The sequence below is a fragment of the Caloenas nicobarica genome, chromosome 5, assembly GCF_036013445.1.
Source record: "Caloenas nicobarica isolate bCalNic1 chromosome 5, bCalNic1.hap1, whole genome shotgun sequence".
Lineage (NCBI taxonomy): Eukaryota > Metazoa > Chordata > Aves > Columbiformes > Columbidae > Caloenas > Caloenas nicobarica.
In genome coordinates this window covers 15,224,102-15,246,842 of record NC_088249.1, presented here as the reverse complement: position 1 = coordinate 15,246,842, position 22,741 = coordinate 15,224,102, and the positions used below count along the sequence as shown (strand labels likewise).

The window sequence follows — 22,741 nt, the reverse complement described above, 5'->3', positions numbered from 1 at the left end:
CTTTGTTAACCCACATAACATGGAAGTAGGAAAAAATGATCTAGATATAACAGATGTGGACTTAATCTCGCACACTTTACAGTCAAACCAGTTTAACATGAAAAAGCACCATCACTAATGCAAACATGACAGCACAGTCCACAATGTGCGCTTGAGAGCTTCTGAAGAAGAATGCTCTCCAAGCCTGATGTAACAGGTCAAAGGACAGATGAACTGAGATCTGCCTAAAAAGTAACAGAATTCAGAAAAAGATACTGGGAAGCATACCTAATTTAGATGATTGCACATTCATTCACATTCACAGACATCAGCTCTCAGACACAGAGTGGAAGGGAGATGCTGTGTAGTACGTACCTAAGAACCTTGTAGACAAGAGCCAGCAGTGTGGTTGTCATTACGCTGGCTAGTTATTACAAGCAGAGGGTTAATTATTAGCAGGGCTGAAAATCAGAGAGAGTTTGATCCAGACTGCATAGCTACGCACACACAAGGCTCCTACCCTGAAGCACTTGCAGGCTCTTTCCTGACCAGCTCAGCGTAGTTTAGACATGTGCAAGGTGGCACACCATGCTACAGGAGAAGTGACAGGGAGACCGTAGCCACGTGGCACTTCTAAAGAGTTATCACCTACGTGACGGGTGTTGTCGGGCTTTCCACTGGGTTTTTTGCAACACCACTTGTTTAAAAACAGTTAACACCACTAGAATAAAGTTACATTTTGAGTTTAAATTCTGCACTTGAAAATTCTCTCTTTGACCTGGGAAAGATTTTTTTTTTTTTCAGACATGAAGGACTAGAGTTGTCTTCTGCTCCACATTTGCATGCTTTGCTATGAAAAGCAATGAGCAAAGTCAAGTTTGCAGCCATCAGAGCTCTGATTTTCTTAGAAGTTATTTAATGATATTTGATGATTTCAAGCTGGTGGGATGAGGAAGAGGAGGACAAGGGAACAAAGTAAGAACATGGAAAAAAGACCAAAAGCTGAATTCAGCTGACAACTTTTTTTAGGTTAACAGAAAAACAGATTTGGAAGAGTCATTTGTTCTTTTCCACAGCAAAATGCTCTTTGGGCATGAATGGATCCCTGCCAAGCAAGTCAGAACACCCTGCCTTGCTCCAGAGATGAACATCCCAACCATACCTGTTTGGTTTTTTTTTCCCCACTTAGTTGTCCCATTAATTCAGCATTAACCTGATTGACTCAATTCTAACAAACACAGTTTTATCTGTGCATAAACACTTGATATTCAATCTGGATTAGGGAAGAAAACAAGGAATGTGGGTAAGCAGATAAGTCTGGGTTCAGAATATACAGTGGCAGAGAGGAACTGACTCTGACCAGTAACATCACGGTCACCACCCAGGGCAGTGCAGATGTGCAAACCTGGAGGTTTCTAAAGCAGACACGGTGAGCAAGGACCACATGCAATTAATAGATGGATTGCACTCTTCTATAAACACCATGGAAGAAAAAGGGAAGGAGTTTGCTCCAGCAAAATGAAATAAAAACTACCAGCCAAGCTGCCGAAACAAGGCAGTGTTTATGTAGGACGGGGAAGGCTTAGCTGAGAACACTCTGCTCTTTTATTTGCGCTCATACCATGTGCGGTGCATAAACACGGGCTGACGTGACCGAGGGCTCCCCACGAGTGAGTGGGGCAACTTTCCTTTGGCAGAGAAGGATTAGTGTTTGCTGATTCTGTCAGAAGGAAATCGGGGTGACCTCTGCCTCCCCCTTGCCACTCCTGCCATTTCACTGGCAGCGGGGCTTACACTGTAGTTGCACTGTTTACATTGCTGGCCTCAAATCTTTTTCTATGTTTCAGAGTTACAGCAGAGGCAGAAATTGAGCCTAATTCTCTAACAGCAAATTAGAGTCCTTTCCTAGCTCAGCATTTAGCATTTCACATTCTCACTTACTGCAAATAACCATCAAAACCACGGAAAAATCATGGCTCCAGAGGAAGTCTACACAACTAGCTGAGGAGGTGCAGCTTCCAGACAGCTCGGGCTTAAGAAAGAGAAATGCCACCCATTAAACCAAAATTGCAAAGAGAGTCCCAGAGGTCTTACGAGACAGGACAGCTCGGCTCAGGAATCGCATCCAGCCACTGCAAAGTGCCACGACTCAAAGTCTTTGTCATTAACAGTCACTGCTATGAGAAATGCAGAGCTTTAATGAGGGTAAGTCAACACAAGGGACTTTCCAAGCGTGTAATACCAGCAGTTACGGTGACTGCAGATAGGAGCAGACTATATTTTCATCAAGGAAACATTTGCCAAAATAGTTTTGAGGTGAGCAGTCTAAGCAACCTCCCTACTGCTTACACTGCAGCTCTCTCAAACGTAGCTCTTTCATTAGTAAATTGAACCCTGCTTTAGTAAATTAAAGCACGTTCCCACTTTGCTCTGCCAGCCATCGCAAGAACAGAAAAGGTGAATTCAACACTGCGGCTGCTCCTGGGATCCTGGAACAACACTGACAGTCTGGCAAGGGTTTGGGAAACACTCAGGGATCTCCAAGCCTCTGCTTGTACCTCCTCCCTGGAGTCCTCCTCAAGTGCTTTCCATGCATAGATAAACTAAGGTAGGAGGAACTTCAAATAGACCTCGCCCTATGCAGTCAAATAAGCTAGGGAAAACGTATGTATGATTTGTAATATTTACATTTCAAGCAATGAAACTTCTTGTTTTAATATATTATACATGCTGGAATTACTAACAAGCTGCAAACTGGATAGGTGCATTTTATGTGTTGCTTTTTACCATGAAACACTACTAGGTGACGTTGTTCAGGGACCAGGCAGTCCCCAGAGAACTTGGGTTATGGCAGCATAGCTAAACAATGTTCTCCTGCTTACAGTTTTAATTTAATCCATCCATTTGATACCTATCAAGGCCAAAATTTCACATTTTGCAACTGCAGTCAGGCTGGACCTGGCTGTGCTTTTTGGTTTCTTGTCATTCTCAGTCACTGCTGTAATCTTACTTATTTGTAGTCATGCTATTGAAGCAATGATGTATTTTCAAGAGATTATTCTGTATAAATGAAAGAACATATTTTTTCCCAGTAGTCACAAATTAGACCACAAAAGCAACATAAGCAATGCAATAAATAATCTGGATTTATACAAATTAATGTTGAATTTGTTTTATAGTTTGCAATCTGGAAGCATGACCACTTGCACTAGGCTAACTTCATTGATTTCTATTACTCAGATAAGCATGCCACAAAAAAAAAAGTCTGAGGGAGGCAGGAGCTTTTATTAGGTCAACAAAGAGGAGCTGGAAAAACAACAAAGCAACTTATCAGCCAGCCTAATAAAAGACATTACCTCTCCCTACAAACCTCACCTTGCTTATACCATGGCAGCAACTTCACTACCCAAATATTTCTCATCCTGACAACTAAATCTTAGATTTACTGGAAGCCCAAGAGCAGCCTCAGTTTATAACTGACTTTTGTAACTACACAGGGTTTTCAGTGCAGAAGGGCAAAGCAAGCACAGGAACACCGGAACGGGAAACAAAGCCTGTGTGGTGTTGCCAGCGTGGGCGCTGGATCTGCGAGCTCCTCCACCCCCACACGCTGCAATCCTGGCATCCACGGAGAAGTCCCAGCAGCAAAACGATGGCCCTTGGGACCAAATTACCTCCCAGCTGACCCTGCGCGGAGTTACCATCGCTAGCGTGGGTGGGTCTGTATCCCAAAAAACTGATCTGAGAGATGAGCAGGAGTGAAGGATTCCTTGGGGACTCCTGAGAGGCAGCAGCGAGCTCCTGAAGCGGCTGAAAGCCATTCTTCATCCCACATTCACTGTCACGGCACTGAATTAGGAAAGCATTTTCTGTGGAGTTGGAGGAATTATTGTATCCCATGGATCGGCACATGAACAGGTAATGTACAGCCATGGGGCAGTGCAGGGACAACCAGGAGAGTTTAGGGGTGCAGAGGTTTCCCTGGAGCATCCCAAAGTCTGGAGAGGACCCACAACCTGCTTCCAGGAAACAAGCACATTGAGGTACATAACTCTGCCTTGTCAAATGCAAGTAAACATACCCCCACACACAGACACCTGGCCCTTTCTAAGCATCCTTGTTATAAGAAGCGCTTCTCATGGAGACAGAAATGCAGGGAGATACTCATCCATTTCTCTGCTCACCTATTTTTGTTTAGAGTAGCCACATGATTCCTCCTCACTGCCTCAAGGCGAGGCAAAAGCAAAAGCCAGAATCACACACAAATGAGCCTCGGCCCCACTGCTCTGGCAGGACAGGGCTCTGCATTCAGCCTTTCCAGCCAAACCGCTCCTCTGCTCGCCTCTTAGTGCCGGCAGCTGTGACCAGCCCAGCTCCACCTGTGCTGAGCCTGGTACAAAGCACACGCTTAGCCCGATGGTCCAGACCCTGAGGTCAGGGTCCTCTTCTCTGCCACCCTCACCACTTGCTCTGCATCCACCTCTGCTGCCAGGACTTGGGTCAACTCCAAACAGGCAGCAATAGACCTGTGCTGGTAACAGCTTGTCTCAAAACACCACCGGGGAAAAAAGCATCCTTAATTCAGTTTACATTTAACTATCAACACCTGAAATAGAGCCACCTCCGTTCTGCAGAGGAACCACCACACCAGCATCCAGAGGGGTTTAGTTAATTGACTTTGAGGAAAGTTAATTTGGGTTAACTTTTGAGTGTATTCATGTAGACGCACCCTAGGTTACTCTTCAGGTACATCATATCAGAGTGGCAGCAGCCAGGTTCATTGCTCTGTGGTGCTGTAAATAAATGCTAAATCTGTGTTTTAATGGTATGAGACAGGCAGCAGCTGTTGCTGCTGAATGCCCAGCAGATTGCTATTGCTCTCAGGACTCACATCAGGGAAGGTACTGGATAGCCTAAAGATATTATTGTCTGGCAACAAGCATTTTCTTTCATAAACAGCACCTGAAAAGAAAAAAAAAAAAAAGGTTGTATGTTGCAAAGCAATGACAAAAACTCTTTCCTGTTCCCCTGCTCTGGGCACCAGGCTGCCGAATTTTTACAGGGAAAACGAGGGGGTAAACAGATATTACACAATCTTCTGAAAGAGCAGGTTAGAGAAATGGAAGGCAGGATACAGAATTAAATGCATAATTCATGGCTTGTGAGAGCCTTAAGGCAAGACCTTTCGGACTTGCTAATTGCTTTGCTGAGAAGTAGGCCAGAAGCCACAATAATGACTCCTACGCCTAGACAAATATATGCATAAAGCTGTTGTAACATCCACCTAGGGGCTTCCACATCACCCCTCTTGCACACATGTGCTGCTGGCCCATCTGACAACACGCCAACCAGGGACAACTGCACGGGATGTCAGGCTGATCCGAGGATCTGTATCTAATTCTGGTATGTATTTCTGTATACTCAGGTTTTTGGGCTGCAGGAAGATATATTTACATAAACTGCCTGTGGCCATGCTGCAGCCCTTGGGGGACCCTCACAGTGTGCTCGGAGCCTTCAGCATGCAACTCTGCGCTCGTGGGCCCGGCAGAGAGGGGCGGCTCCGCCACCGCAGCTGCCAGATTTAGCCCCACTGAGCTCAACGGCAAAAAATTCAGTGGGTGCAAGATCAGATCCCAGTTGCAGGCAAGGATATTAATATGACAAGTAGGGAGGATGAAGGCAAGCGTAACAGCTTATAGTTACAGAGGTTTGCACATGTGCATAATTTAGTGGATCCAAGTCAAGAACAAAGCATCAAAATATCTTTTAGCTTCCTATGCCGTAACCTCCTCCTCCATGCCACCAGCAAACACCTTTGGATTTTCTCATCCCAGCAGGCAAAATCATAGGCTTTTATCTACCTACATGTTCAGGTGTCTCCTATTCACAGTCTCTCATTTCAAAAAACGCTATTCCAACCAATTGGCTGATAATATCCTGCCAACTGCAGCCGGCCGCTGCTGCTTCCACTTTGTTAGACCCCACCAGAAGAAGTTAGCCTCAAGGAGCTGAGAAAGGCTTCACTATGGCTGTTTCCAATTTGTTACTGAATCCAGTCAGAGTCTTTCACTGTGTCTGAAGAGAGATGGACTTGCCTCTAAAGAACAGGGATCAGTCACCTTCCTGCTCCACCAGCTTCTCCATCTCCAGCCCCACCAGAGCAGGCTGCTCCTTGCTGTCCTGTCTGTCCTCCCCAGCAGTAGAGGATTTTGTTTCACAAAACATCAGAAAGAATCTCTTTTTAAGCCCTTTCCTCCCGCTTTGGTTTTATCTACTGATGTAGCAAAATTACCTTAAAAATTCATTAATAAAATGTAGATTAATATCTTCCACAAAGCAGCTGATCTCCATGAGGTTGCAGAAGTAAAACTACCAAAAGTTCAACAGAATCTGTCCCTTAATTGTACTGTGCTAAAACATACTATGTTGATGAATTTACTGAAGCAGATGAAATTTTTAGTGCTAATATACCTATTTACTTAGAGATGTTCCATCTTTTTCTCAGGGTCAAGAACATGAAAAAGCAAAGCTCAAGAGAGATAATGAAAAAATAAGATGATTAAAGATCCCCGGGTTTGATGGGTTTAATCTGGAAACCACCAATACTGGTTTGTGAGTATGAGACAAGTTACCAATTATATGGTAGCGGAATAAAGTTTCAGAGCAAGTAAAACATCTTTTTTGTGATACTTCAAATAACATGATGGTGAAGAGACAGATTGCTTTGTGACACCTTCTTTATAAGAATCTTAACTATTAATCTGTAAATATGAAACGCCTCACATTGAAGGCAGAAAAATTTAAGGCACAATTCAAAAGTCAGTGGAGAAGTACAATGAAGCTGAGGATCCCCAGACTTAGACCAGACTCAAAATGCTAATGCCTAGCTCTGAAGGTAAATAACCTCTAAGCTACTTTATATAATAATTGAAGTGCAACATGACTCACACTGCAACCCATTCATTGGGCAACTCCTACCTAAACCACTTTAAATCTACCTAAACCATTTTAACTTCAGCAATGTTACTGTCCTTTACACACTCTCCAATTTAGTTTTTTACAGCTACAACAGGCATACACGGAATTTACAGTTTCCCCAAAACCAGGGGCTTACAGCCCAAGTAAGCAAATTAAAGCCAAAGCACGGGAAAGGAAAAGTGAGAACAACAAAAAATGTCACTAAATCTTTTTGAGTTCCACCTTTAATAAATTTTGATAGCTGCCACATTGGAAGCAAGGTAAATAAGCAGTAGCAGGAAGTACTGCTTGGTGCAGTTTTATTTTGTTCTGTGACCTACCCATTTGGTCCAAGACAGAGTCAGTAAAAGCAGAACGGGTCTACTGCAATCGCAACACAAAAGGCAGTCTTTCACTTCGTACAGAGAATACTAGCACAGATGGCGAATCAACATTTTGCAGGAAAATCCATGTGCTTCCACATTAATGAGACATGGGTTAGAAGAACACAGTATTATACGCTGTCGTCATTATGTCAGAAGTGATTTGTTGTCCAAGCTTAGGTATCCAGATGGTAACAAAAATACTCCAAACTTTCTATAAGCAGAAAGCTTTCACTATAATTAAAAAATCGTTTCAGCAAATACACTGGTTTCTCTGAGTATTCCCAGCTCACTTTTAACTGCTCAACATGCCCTGTATTTTGCTTGCAGTGCTTTAACAAGGAGGATGTATATTCACTAGAAAACCTCAAATGGCAGAGCTGGGGAGTGGCAGAGGGGAGCTGTGCAGAACCATCGCATTCCCAAAGTGCGGAGAAGAAGCAATTGGGGAGCCGAAGGCTATGCGGTGCTTCCCTGGGGGATACACCAGTAAGGTCTTCAGAAAAGAACAGGTCTCTGGTCATGCAGGATGGCACCAAAGCAAAACAAGGGAACTAAGCGATCCATGTTCACACAGTTAAAAACAGCTCCAACTCGGAGCAGTGGCTGCTTCTGATTCGGATCAGGTGTAATCCCCTCCCACCGCGACAGGGTTTATCCATATTGGAGCCAAAGCAATTGGGCTTTATGAATAAGTTGTATTATTAACACACTTCAGTTTCTGAAAGGAGCCTCAAAAATCTTCCTAAAAGCTCATAGTGAAATAATTGCACTCTTTTCACTTCATCCTAGCAGACTCCCACAGGTTTGACTGTATTTTTTCTCTCCGAAATAAATTGTAAAGCCCCTCTCAAAAGGTTCGCCTTTAAAAAAACAGTCTAGAAAACACCAGGCTAAATTTGACATGTTTTTCCCTATGTTTCAAAGCCAGAGAAGGGTTTTTCTGAAAGATGACACCTTTTCTACTCAAGTACATTGAAAATCTGCTGCAGAAAAAAAAAAAAAAAAGAAGAAAAAAAGAAAGGAATAAACTGCTGGGAGAGTATGTGGGTGGCAGGATTCGGTCTTTAATCTGACAGGTATATGTCAGCACTTCTCCACAAACATACCTATAAGGGATCTAATTGTTTTCCTCTTTGCATTGCTATAGGTTTGTACTGTTTTCTAATGATACCCCTTATTTTTAGGTTAGCATCCTGCCAGTCTCTTTGCCTGATGTCCAAAAAGCTAACACGTTAACTAAGCAAGAAAAGCTGACACCTTTCTTCATTAGTGTATTTGCCCTTCTAAGTGTCTCAAGCAAATTCATTTTGAAATTAAAAATCATATTGTCAACCATGCAACAGACAACGTGGCCCAAAGAGAGATTTACAGACTGGTAACCAGGGAGCGGGCAGAGGAGGAGGCGGTTGCTCAGCTGATGGATATAAATAGTAAAATCCTAGTCAACAGGATATTATTGTTCTTCGGGGTTCCCAAACAAGCCTTAAGTAATGGATCAGCTCCTACGCACACACTGATCTCAAGTCAGTGCCCGAGTGCCACGGGGAGGCCTCGCCTGGGCTGTTCCAGGAGTTGCCAGGTCTCAGCACTTCCCGTGCTCCGGTGACAGGAAAGATGGAGAAAGCGGGGAGAAAGGGCTCAGCAAAGCGCCTGTCATCTGTTCATTTCTTTAGCAATAATAATTGAACTCTAAGAGTCATGAAACGAAACAGCAATGCTCTCCTCTGCTCATGCCATGAAGCCAAGTCCAGATGGAGATCACCAGACACCAAAAAGCTTGAGAAACTGGGAAAAGAAAATGAAGAAAAAAAGGAGTCTTCCAGGAGCAGGTCAGAATGGCTTATTTATCAAGCTGTAACGCCACACGACACCAACTACAACTACCTTCAAGGCAGCTTACACTCTATGGTATCACAGAACTTCCACCATAAACCACATTTCAAGGTGAGGCAATTAATGCCGTCTGACCTTTGCAGAAAGGAAAAACAGAATCTGATTGTTGTCCTATTTCTAATTTTGTTTCTCTAAACTCTCTGGCTTCCTTCTCTTGCAGAACATGTCATTATAATCATCCAGGGCAGAAAGACATTTTTAGGTAGATATCTCTCTACATTCATGTAAGATAAACATGTCTCATCCATGTCCTAAGTAAGCTCTCCCTTGGTCTTCCTCTCTACACCATCGATCTCTTTCAGACCCATGCGCAAGGGAGACAGGGCTTCAGGACACTGGATGTAACACTGCTGTCTGTTAAAATAATATTTGGATGATTTGGAGGACTGAAGAGTATGATTTGGCAGCAAGTTCAGCCTGGGATAAAATTTAATCTGATTCATTTATGCATGCAAACAGAAAGCTTTTATTAGCATACATTCCTCAAAGAAAACAAATCATAGTTCCTGGAGATGTTCACCACGAATTACCCTCTTCCCGCTTCTAGTAGCAAGTTTTCTCTCTTCCCCAGCTCCGCTTTATCTCCTTTCTAGCAACACATACTCAAACCAAAGCAAACAAAACCCCTGGAACAAACTCAGTGAACTGAAAGCATAGTAAGAAGAGGCAGAAGGAGCACAGCTGATTTGGATCTTGACTGAGATTATTCTAAAGCACTTGGAAAAAAACAAATTTACCTGAAGGTGATAAAATAGTAATTTACAAAGATGATCAACAAGAGACTTCAAAAATACATCTTCACAAACAGGGAGAAGTAGAAGAAAGCAGCTGGACTCCATTCCACAAACATTTTGTTCTTCTTGCATTAAAAAACCCTAAGGCAAGCCAAAATGAAATCTGATTGCACTCAGCCTTTCCACCAACTGGTGTGCGCTGGAGAAAACACCAACAAGCACGAGCAAACCCAGAAGGAAACCACCCACTGCCAAACATGGGAACACCACATGCTGGGACAAAAGATGGGTTGGTAACTCCTGTGAATTAGCAAGTTTTAAAAACTTAAAATAGAGAAGGCAGCATATACGTATTACGGTTCATGCGAATTGTTAGATGACATTATTAGCTTTTACTGTCAGATAGTGAAGGAAAGAAAAAAGAAGGTGTGAAGACAGGAATTTGGTCAGGTAGTTACAATGATCACTTTGGAAAGAGAAGACCATGGTTGGAGGCCTGCTCTACCAAAGCTTTCCGTGTTCACACACAGAAAAGTATGTCATTAGGCTGTCTGGATAAACTTGAAACAAGCCCTCTGGCTTTCATGTGCAATTAATCTCCAACCCTAAGGTAGGGGTGTCAAATGCATCAAAACCAGGAGATGCTGAAAGAAACAGAAATAACTCCCTGCTGGAATGTATTAAGAACACATTTCAATTTTAGTCAAGACAAATGCAGAGCAGTGGGAAAGCAAAGCCTATGGGCATCAATATTATCTGAGTACCAGAACTCAAGCCTGGACCCCCTCTGTAAAACCACAGTTATGAAATGCGACTTCCACACCCAGAGCAGCCCCCTCTTTCTGTAAGGATGCAGCGTGCAATAACATACACATGTAGCAGGACCAGCAAGTCAAAATGAAGTGGGCAGCCCATGCCAATCTTTTTGTCACGTGGGCATCAGGTTAGCACGTTAAGCTGTGTTTTCCATGCAGCTCCTGAGAGGCAGCCTGTGTTCGAGATCCAAAACTGATCATTAGTGTGATAAATGAAATAAGCGGAAACTTTGGCTCACAGAGCCCAAACTGCAGCAGCTCTGCAGTCAGTCACTCTTTGTTAAGTTTTGGTTCATTAGTGAAATGGGGATATAAGAGGTCAAGTGAACATTCGGTTCATAATTAAGTGCCTGAATGGCAAAGCTGTCTATCGGCTTGAGTGATGCAACACAGGGGTCTCATCTGAGCTTGCTGTAGGTACCCAGCCCACCTCAGCAACAGGTTTTCATCATCAGTCTCAGCACAGAAGTGAAGGACTCAATATGCATGAAAAAATTGGGGTCTTGCATGAAAATAATTGCTCTAGAGCCATCTGTGGGATAGGCAATGAAAAAATGTTTAGACACTCCCTGCAAAATTAAAGGAAGTCAAGGACTTGAAAGTTACCCAAGATCTGACCATCTGAAAAAAAAATCTGAATATAATTGGATGCTTTAATTAGTTTCCAAACAGTCTTGTGAGACAGACAGGTATCAGCTTTCCAGACCTCCCCAGCTACATCTGGATCCCTCAGCACCTGAGGACAGTCCCTCTCGGTGACATCCAGGACTGGATGGGAAGCAGCGCTGACCTTGTCCTGCAGACATGGGCTACCACCACCAGGGTCACAACCGCTTCCTGACTTCAGGAGGTGTGACCTCCAAGTTCTTAAATTAAAATGAACTCATGATGACTGATACTGTCAACTGCAGCGTTACAGATGAAGGACTTTATAGCATCCCTTAGCTGTATCAGCAGCTAATACATGGTGCTTCCTCTTGATATTCAGTTTTTGAAGACAATTAAAGCTCCTGTCTTTGGTCCTTCTGATAAACACACAATGTTTTAAAGTTTTGAAAAGTCAAAATTGAATACATCGAAAAGACCATCTACCTTCAAAAGAAGAAATACAGCTTAGCCAGCAAAAATTCGTACTCTGTCTTCTCTCAGCCAAGGTAAATAGTTGTATTAACTTCTGGAAGAAGGCTAAGCACAAATTCTTTTTAACTAACATTAGGCCCCTTAAAAACTTTTTTCTTTATAATGAGCTGAAATGGAAAACCTCACACAAGAGTCTCTACAACTTTAAATCACTCCTTGCCCTGTACCCAGGAAGATCTTGAAAAAAAAAAAAGACAAAAAAAAAAACAACTGAGAGCAAAAGGAACTAAATGCTGTTCAGTGGCATTAATCATCAGGGCTGGGAAGTCCCCTGCCTAGCGTGGAACCTGAGAACAAGGACAGGGACCAAACACTTCTCCAGCTACTCTGAACAATAACTGCTGGAATCACTCAGGATTTGTAACAGAAACAGGTCTACCAACTACCTTGTGAAAAAGGGAGAATCAATGGGAATTTTGTCTCTGGAATCTCATCTTCTCATTTGGGCAGGATTTTCACGATTCACTGATTTCAAGTGCCCCATGAAAGTGCTGGCCGCAGCCCCTCCTGCGCTACCATCAGGCTTCTGAGGACCAGGCAGCTGGGATCGGGCACTCTGCTTTTCCATGGCTCTTCCCCATCTGCCTACCTCTGTTTGCCTGGTTACTCTCCCTGGGCAAACAGCCCAGACAGATTTATGTTTATTTCCTTATACATATCCCAGACAATAAGTCTGAAGTGGACATTTCATACTATGTTATTTATAAATTCAATATCTTTATTAAGTTATAACTGCAGTTTGTGTTCATCATGAACATCAGCAAGAGGCAGAAAGCTTTAATCATGTGTCCAGATGCAGTCATATGAAGGATTAGATTTTAACAAAGTTATCTTCGTTGGCATTGCTCTCATTTGTCACGGTGCCAGGAGCCTCTTGCCTTTCCTATTTTTCACCGAGCCAAGAGAAGCTTAATCAGCCCTTGGTCATGAACTACATTGACTACATATGCAAAACACTTATTGACATACATCAGGGTGTTCTTTGCAAAGAATAAAAGAAAATGGCAAAGTACTTGTATCTGACCATTAGTGCACAACAGAAAGACAGCCCGTGCTCGTAACCTGTCCCTGTGCCTTGGCAGCAACTCAGAGCTTCAGCTGGAGCCCCGTGAAACGGACACTTTGGGCTGTGATACGGCTCTCACAACATATGAATAACGCACGGCCGCCGGATCGTCAAGGGGTTTATTGTACCGCTATTTGGGCTTCTTGAAGAAAACGTAGGAAAAACATGCTGGAAGAATAAAAATGTAGCTTACCATAAGCACTTCAGAGTTAGAAGGCAACAGCAAGATTAGTGCACATCGGAGACCTTTCATGGGTTTCAGAAGTGCTAACAAGTGAATTACTGTGGGGGACAGGTCCAAAACAGTAAGACCTGCCATGTCACCACTGACAGAATTGGTAACCTCCTACAGTGACAGTAACCTGTGTGAGGAGGGAAAAAATGCATGTAGGCAGTGTATTCAACGTTCATCTTCTCCCTTGTAAATACTTTCTTCCTGGTGCAACATACAAAATATTTTCTTTTAAGGTCTCTCTGTTAACATGGAGACTGCAACTGCTGAGCCACAGTGAACAACAGCTGCTTGGTCCCTCTGAGGGACAACCTGCGGTGCAAGACCTAAATGCGAGCTTCCATCTGAGTCTGGCTAAAACATGAAGCACCCACCCTGGGGGTCCCAGTATAAGAACAGGAGCACCATGGTGTTCACTGGGATGGCAGTTAATTAGACACTCGAGACTCATTTCACAACCAAGTAACTACAAGAGCCTCTAACTCATTGCCATCTAACTCTAACCCAAACGTGAAAGAGAAAACTGAGAAGTCCAGTTGCCTGAAAAGCCACAAATACCCTGGTACAGACGAGCCGAACATGATTTGCTGCCTTCAGCCGAGATTTGGCCTTCTACTTAAAATCCATGCGCACATGAAGGCCCCGGTGACACAATCTGATCTCGCTGGGCCATTTCATGGGCAGAGCATCCCTGACTTTAGCGGGGCTCCGCATGGGCTCAGACGTACGGGGCATGGCGGGGGTGAGCGAGGCAGCACCGCAGCCTGAGGGGTCCGCGCTGCAGGGCTGGGGTCTGCCTGCCCTGCCAATCTAAACACCACTAAACAGCCGTGTTTCCTGATAATGGACACTGCGCAAAAGCAGAGGCTTCTTTGTCCAGCTCGGGACACTATGAAATGCACTCATCTCCAGTCTTAATTAGAGTAGGATGAAGATCCAAAGGCATCCATGCATTAAAGGCAACAAGGACTGGAATATAAATGTTTCTATTTGAAATTAATCCTGTGGCACATATTTCGTGAGCGTTTATTTTGTAAACTAGAATTATACTACCAAAGGAGAAAAACACAAAAATCTCCCCAGTGAAGCAAATCAACAGCATTGGTCTAGAGAATGATGAATGAGAAAGATCTCATTTCTGACTAACAACAGTAAAAGATGCTAACATAAAAAGTATAAGAAACAGGGAAACTCATTGTTCATAGATTCGCTGGGTCTGAATTACACTGATATATATCAGAAGTAACTTTTAAGATACTACAGTTAAAATATATTTTTCTATATGTCTGAGTTAGTGGAAAATAATTAACAAAATCCCTCAAAGTATTACACAAATGCCATGAATCATGCCATCAAATTAAGTAACAGGCATAGAGATGAGTGTTTTCTTTCAAGTGCTTTTGATAACATCTTTTCAGATGCAGTGGTGTTTCTGGTTTTAGAAGGAAATGCTCTCTGCTTGAGGTTACATGTCCACAAGTGTTCATTCTGTAGATATCCGGGCTGTTGCTATTACGAGCCTCCTTACAAGATGTCAATTTAAACTCGTGTTTGTGGCGATAAAGCCTCAAACTACAGCTAAAACACAGCTCAGCTGTTTGTGCAGAAATATGCAGCAATTATAATGAAGCAAAATCCATCCTGCAATCCTCCACCTACAGTCCCTGTATTTAACTGGTTGGGGAGAGGTAAAAATAGAATAGCAGGTAGAGAAACATGTAGAAAAAGATTTCTTAAAAGGTGCTGTGATGCCCTTCACCACCCCGGCACTGACACAGAGGTAATTTCTTCTTCTGAATATATAATTTTAAGAATATTTTTGACTTCTACATGAAGAGACAGATAACATTTGGCACTTCCCCTTAACAATCATTCTGCAATAACACTAAGTTTAAACAGCATAGGACATAAACAATAATGTTTAAACGGACATTGACAAGCCAAAATGCCCAAGGTTGCTTCTTCTAGTCCAACAGGAAGCTGTCTTTAAAATGGAAAAAGGAAACAAATTAATTCTTTTGTAATATTTTCAAAGTAAAGGTGAGAAATACTTCAGAATGCAAGTGACATAACCTTAACATGGTCTTTAGGAGAAAGAACATTTTTTGAATTTCTGTCCAAGCTGAGTGAACAAAGCAAAAAACAAGCAGGAGAAACTATGAAAAGTACAGTACAGTTTTTAATCAGTGCTGGTTTAATCACTGTGTTTTAAAGACTGTCATTTTTAAACTGCCATTCAACTTCAGGCAAGCGATAGGGTCTGAGATGTCACCAGATCTCCTAACACCAAGGCTATCAGTGACTGAACAACAGCTCACCAAGGAAAGAAAAGAGAAGGTGATGTTGGCAAGTGACAACGGATCAACCCCATGCCTCGAGTCAGGTCCATGCTTGGATGCCAAACACAGTCTCTCTTACGGTGAGGTGTTAATACACAGGTGTAAGAGTTCATTTGACTGCAGAGCTACTGGGCATGATTTGAATTTGGTGTAATTTCATCCATGCAATGGGACAGAGAGACCAGACTTCTAATTTGTTAGAGAAATGAGGCATTGACCTTGTTAAAACTGCATGCTGAAACATGCAATCTGTACCTTGCCTCTCACTGCTCCTTCATGTCACTGCCAGGGCTCCCTCCATCCGCAGCAGGTAAGTTTTCCTTCCATTGCTGTCAAATACTGCCAGGTATGAGAGTGCCCTTATGGAGACCATCCCCACCAGAAGACTTATGTTTCCAGCATTATCTTTGGCTTCTTATACCTGGATTTGAATCTCTATTTTGAGGGTTCACATTTATAACTCTCAGGCCTATTTAACTTCACTTTTACATAGAATAGCATCACTTTGTGGTTCTATAGGGCTTCACCTAAGGTTCTCCAAGCAATTTAATCTTTCTAAATGTCACCTTAATCTACAAAGAGCTCCACTGAAATTAACATGTCTACAGGCAGAATGAAATCCCTCTAGATATGGGGACAAGTTACAGACAAATTAAAGTAATGAACAGTTACAGCACCTTACTTCTGTCAGAATGAATGGATACATTAAAAAAGGTTTCCTTCCACTTGTAAAATTTCCATGTGTTTGAAAGGCATGACAAACTATAGCAAACAGACTGAATGCTGCTGTATCTTATAATTAAAAAAAAAAAAAGAAGATTACTTTATCTAGTTAGGTGCAATGGTCAGAAGAATTATGCTTCATACATAAATGGATATGCAAAAATAGAGAGAGAAACATTTTCAAGAGTTCCTGACTGCCTATGAGCAGTTCCTGATGGATGTCCATCAGAGATGCTTAAGGTCCCCAAAGAAAAGATATGTAGATACTCTCACTGAAAGACAGAGTTAACTATTAGGAGTTGAGCACCCTCACTGCCTCTTAAGACACAGCTTTTGGGACCCGTTATCTCAAAGGAAGCTGAGGTTCATATCAGTAACAACTATAGTTACTGCTGTCCACAGCTTACGAAAGTCTAAATCTTAAGGATCCAAACAGAAAGACAATCAAAATCAGAGACTGCTGTGAGTTTATGAGCAAGTGATTAATGAAAAGGTACAAACTAGGGCAAGGATGGGGAGCTAGTGGGGCTGGTATTGCTCAGTTTATTTCTTTCAGCCTGTCACCAGTGGTTTTGGCATTATTTGTGACATCACTACAGTATGTTCCTGTATAGCCCTCCAAGTATGTTTGAAGGCCATGCAACCCTCAGCAGAGCAAACCTGAGACTCAAGAAAGTATTGAAATGTACTGAAATCAAAGAATAAACATCTATGAATTTCCGTGAGTTCTGGATCAAACCCTGAGTGAGTAGCAAAATGATGAGTAGCAGGACTTCGGGCTCCTTGTCTAGTCCTCTGACAGAAAAATGGTAGAGTTCTACCATCCCAGCCCATGTACTCTGTTATAAGAAATAGACATTCAAACCGTAATTATTTTAAATGGTCGTAACGGTACTTGTTTGTCAGAGATGGCCAATAATACCTGACTGCACAAGTATTCATCTCCACATATTTAATTCCAAGGAATTTAATGGAAGATACATAATACTAAATATACATCCAGACTACTGCAAAGCACAGGACTAAAATATTATCTAAAAGAGAATAATTCCTGGAGAGGATGTTGCCTCTTTCTAGTGAGTGCAATTCACCACATAAGGGAGTATATTTTTGATGATCCTATACCAAGCTTCCAGTAGGGAAGATTTTAAAATATTCTTGTGTTGTAACAAAATGTTCCCGCTGGTGTTGTAATGAAAGAAAGAGAAAAAAAAAAGCCCATCTCCTGGCAGGAAATTAATTATTGAGCATTCCACTGCTTGATGATGTGCTCCTACATTCTGCGCAGGCTTTCCATTTTTCTCTTTCAGTATGTGGAGAAATTCACTATGGAGAATATACAAATAGAACAAATTGCATATCAGTTTATTAAATGTGTCTAGAAACCAAACAGACCTGGAGTAAGGAACTTTGTGCATCACCACACCTGGTGCTGATTCCCTTTTTACGTTCCCCTCTCCTCTTCCCCATCAGATTGTCACTTTTGCCTCTGTTCCCTGAAATTACCTCTGTCGAGAATAGAAGCAGTGTGCCTGGCTTTTAGCATCACTTACTTGAAACAGCTTTGAACTATCACTTCCTTCATTGAAAAAATAAAATGGAAAATCTCTGATCTTGATGGAAAGAGAAAAATAAAAGCCCATCATCATATGCTCATGTCTAAACATTCGGCTGTAACTCCATTTTTAAAACCATCTTTTTTTTCCCCCTAAGTCCAGTCACTTTAGCAAATTTCACCCCTGGCTGTCAGTTTTAGTCTCCCGGTGAAACAGATGAAAGCCTCACAGATGCCATAATTTCATCCATCGGTTATATGACAGAATATATAGTCCCTGAGGCTACTTCTGCACCCAGCACACGCACCTAGAACAACTCCTGAATTCAGTGGGATCATACCACTGCAAAAGCACCACCATGAGAGCAGACACTTCCCAGTAACCAGCATCCTGGGTCCTTCCTGGATTTGGAACTGCCAAACTAGAAGAGGGAAGATGCAACAGACTGAAACAGCATATGCCGTCTTCAAATAGTATTTTTCGTCAGCAGTGCTCTATAGCTTAGCTAAGACATAACTAAGAAATTTTCAAGAGAAATGAATAATTCTAGCTTTTTAAAAAGGAGGCAGAAAGGGTATGGAAAACTGCTACAGCAGATGGCTGTATGATGCCTGCAGAAACTTTTAATACCAGGTAGGCTGCTCAGGTGCTAGTGGCACCATTTCTCATGGTCATCACCACTTGGGTTCATCTTGTTTGGCTCTTCAATCACAGAATCATTCTGGTTGGACGAGACCCTTGAGATCGAGTCCAACCATCACCTAACTCTAGGACCAAACCACGTCCAATCAGCGGCTCGGCAGGATGGCTTGGACACAGCATGACGATAATGCTGCTGTCTGTCTTCTAGACCTGAAAGACCTCATATTTGGCTGGCTCTGTGCATCAACAGAAGAAGGTTGTCAGTGTCCATCTCCATGCAGACATGCCAGTGTGTTCCTGTATTGTTCACATCTGCAAATATTTAGCTGCTACCTTTCCTCCTCTCCTTACAACATACTCCCTGTGTACTGCGGACACCACTCGGGTCTAAATTCATGTCATGGGGGCCCCAGAGACTGGGAAGCACCCTCACATACGTAAAATGTCACATTGAAAGGAAGCATTCTGGAATAAGGCAAGCCATCAGCTTCACAGCACCCACCCCAAACACAGCTGGTCTTGCAAGAGAGCGCTGCAGGAACAGGAGACGCAGCAGCAGATGGGGACGCTCAGCACCTGAGGTCCTTCGCGTGGCCCTGAGCAGCGTGACCCTGCAGGAGCTCTGCTGGTGCCGCTGGGAACTCTGCATCAGCCTCCGCTGGTTTTTCATCCTAGACTCATGACTTTCTAGCACATCAAAACTATTATTGATTCTGCAAGTGACAATGCTACTAGCAGTGACTCAGATTGCATTGTTTTGAAGAGAATGAATTTTGAATTATACAGCAGGAGCAAGTTTAATTACTACATTTGAACATAGAGCATATGCTGCCATTTTACAAGAAACCACACTGAAGAGAAGCACCATGCTTTGCCACTGAGCTCCCAAGTGACAAAAATCACACTCTCCCGAGTATCAGACTCACCATCTGTAAAACGTTTTTCATCTCCAGAAGAAAATGTGAGAACTATGTGTTACGAATCATATATACTGCAAGCGATAGATATTATCACTTGCTTTGGAGCAGCACCTTAGAAGAAATGCCTTTTGTCTCCTATAATAGCCCACGCCAGGCATCAAACTTCTTAAAACCCTATTTAGCAGTGCAAGCAAGGTGACAACTAATACATCTCTCAAATTTCCTCTTGTATGGCAAGAAGGGAACAAGAGGGTTTTTTCATGAACATGTTATTCAAAAGAATTTGCCCTGTAGGATGACTTTCTCCTACAGGACTATAGGAATTTTAGAGAAGGCTGTGTGCATCTGTATAAATGCATTTTAAGTTCCAGAAAAGAAAATGAGTTTAACTCCTTCTTACACAAATGGCTGAGAGGCAAAACCAAAAACACGTTACTCTTTTTAAGAACAGATTTCTATTCCTTCTCAAAAACTGGCCATGAATTAATGGTTAAACCTGGTTTAATTGCTACAGTTTTGAGCAAAAAGAGATCAGATGCGGGCCATCCACACTAATACACAGAATCAAGAGACAGAGCCAGGAGTCAGAGATGTAGAACTGTAGAATTATACTGTAATGAGAGACTGTCAAAACCCAAGGGGAGTTCAACCTGGAACCAACAGTCCTGGCTGTACTCAAAATCTGAATTTCAGAGGTCATGATGATGCAGGTCAAAATGGTGTGCTGTGACCCCATCAGCATTTAACTGTATAAATACAACATAAGAGCTGAAAGAATGGCTAATTTGAGGGTCTCTTCTGATAAATTATACACCTTCTATAATCAGGCCAAACCCAAACTAATTTTCAGCAACTGCACTGCCTCTGCCAGTAGACAGGTCCCTAATATCATTATGCATAAACAGGAAGAGATAATGACCTATAATTCAAGTCTATTATTTTTTGTGGAACATGGAGATACATTGCAGTGTAACGTGAGCCGTTGATTAAGATTGGTATATTACATTAAACAAATTGTTCTCCCATAAACCACTGCTGCTTTTTCTTCTTTCATCGATTCTTGCTGTCCCTGCCAATCACGGAGAGTTAACTGGTGAGGGGCAAGCATAACTTCGGAGGAAGTACTACATTGGTACCAAACTACATTCAAATCTAGGTATTTGCATCCTTTCCGCCAGCACAGCCTGTGGCTGAATAGGAGAGCATCTCGTAGATGATTTATCCAAAAGCTCTGTCCATGTTTATTCAAAAGAAGCTTATGAGAAGGTACATTCAATTGAGTACTTAGCCATCGGCTTCCCTTCAGATTGTGCTGATACGGACCTAGAGCCGTATCCTGGCTGCGGCCGAGTACCTCCAAATCTCCAGGTCGGAGTGGCGGGGCGGGCTCTGCCCCCCCAGTTTATGGGGCTCCTGAGCAGCAAAAGGCAAAGCCCCCGCTGCCGCGGGGCAGGGAGAGCCCCGGCACCGCCCAGCCGGTGAGGTGCACCCGATGGGGAGCGAGGGGAGCCGGCAGCCCCCTCCGCGACCGCCCGCAGGAGAAGGCTGTGGGTGGCAGTGTCCCCCCGGGGCGGGGACACCGGCTGTGCCGCCCCCCGCCGCCGCAGCATCCCCAGCGCCCGCGGAGCCCCCGCGCCCCGTCCGTCCCGTGGGGCCCGGCACCGCTCGCCCCAGCGCCGGGGCTCTCGGCGGGCACGACGGGCCCGGCGCCGCGCCCGGGAGAAACTTTGGGCCCCGCCGTCCTCCCCCTCGGCAGCTCCGGCCCCACACCCGCACCGCCCCCGCCTCGGGGAGCCGGGGAGTCCCACACGGCGGCCCGGGGGGGCGGGCTGGGGAGCCCGCGGCAGCCCCACGCCAGGGCACGGGGAGAGGCGGAGGAGGAAGGACCGGCACGGCGAGGAAGGGGAGCGGGGCGGCGCGGGGGCGGAGGGAGGGGTTTCTCCGGGGGTGTTGGTTTACCTTGGAGGTTCTGCACTCGGATGTCGCTGATGTGCCCGATGAGCTCCTCGCGCTGGAACCAATCCCACTCCTGCCCGGCCATGGGGACGGGGGGACGCGGGGCCGCCCGCTCCGGGGTCGGGGCGAGGTGAAGAGGGGGCGGCGGGAGCCGGCGGCACCGCCACCGCCGCCTTCACCGGCACCGACGGCGGCCGCGGAGCGGGCGGGGGGGGCGGCCGCTCTCCGCGCCGCGCTGCGCTCCGCCCCGCGGCCCTCCCCTCCCCGCCCGCCCGCCTCCCTCCGTCCCTCCGCCCGGCCGGGAGCGGCGGAGCGCGGGGCGGAGTGGGGTGGGCGTCCGGCCGTGCCCTGCGCCGCGGGCGGTTCTCCGCCTGCCGCCCCCTGCCTGCTCTTACCCGCAGCGGGGCTCCCGCGTCGCCTCCCCAGAGAGCGGCGTGGGCGGCGGCGCGGCCCCGGCACCGACCGCCCCGTCGGGCGCAGGCGGGTCCGGCCCCCGCGCTGCGGAGCCCCCGCGGCCCCCGGCGCCCCCGCGGCCCCCGGCCCGGCGGTGCTGCCCCCGGCCGGAGCGCCTGCCGCGCTGCCCCTCGCCCCATCCCGCTCCGGAGCGGGCTGTTGGCACTCTAAATAAATACGTTTTTCTTGCTGAGGCAGCATGGGGGCTGCAAACAATACCGAGCTCTTGCCCTCTTTCTCTTTGGTGTGCCTGGGGACGGGAGAAGCGTCGTGCCCTGGAATAAATGTCACGCATTCTCGGCAGAAGTGGAAGAAGAAAGTGTGAACGGCAAAGAGGTTTTCCTCATGGAGATGAAATGTGCACCACTATAAATTAAAAGCACTAGTATGCCATTTGCATACTTATTTAGCCTGGTCATGCTGGTCCATTTAGGCTGTCAAATTTCCTTTGTGGTAAATTTTCACATCGAATATCTTCATTTACACTTTTTCATCAAAATTGGACGGTAATTATTATCAAGGCTCTTCAGTATCACTAAGATCTGCTCTACAAACTTAGTGAAGAGCACGAGCATTTCCTCTACGTAGAGAGCATTTCATTACAATATACCACTATTTGTATTTTGTGCCTATTTTGTTTTCAAACCATGAAGACTGCATAATGTAAACAGAAAATTTTGACACAATCCAGTCAGACTAGTATAGCATCATTAGTTAGACTAGCAAAACACACAAGCTGAGATGTACAAAATTAAATATAAACAAACTGGGATCTAGAGATTGTGGTTCTTTCAAGTTGGAAGTGTTTATGTGATCTCAAGTAAATGCTTACTCCACACAACCAGTTGTTTCACCCAGCTCAGGAATGCAGTGCTCTTCCCACAGCCTGCTCCAGTGATTTCTCTGTTACCATCCAAAATCAGATGGAGATGGTGAGTAGGCAAAGTCAA

General features: G+C 44.5%; 1 protein-coding gene across 1 annotated transcript in view; it reads right to left on the bottom strand.

Annotated features, from left to right (window-relative positions):
• The window catches only part of CLMN (calmin), a 77,231-nt gene extending 55,614 nt beyond the window's left edge, over positions 1-21,617 (bottom strand). The window contains exon 1 of the mRNA XM_065636746.1: positions 21,342-21,617. Within this exon, the coding sequence (XP_065492818.1) occupies positions 21,342-21,423 (82 nt within the window). The 5' untranslated portion in view covers positions 21,424-21,617. The remainder of the gene's footprint in view (positions 1-21,341) is intronic.
• Between the last annotated feature and the right edge of the window lie 1,124 nt (positions 21,618-22,741).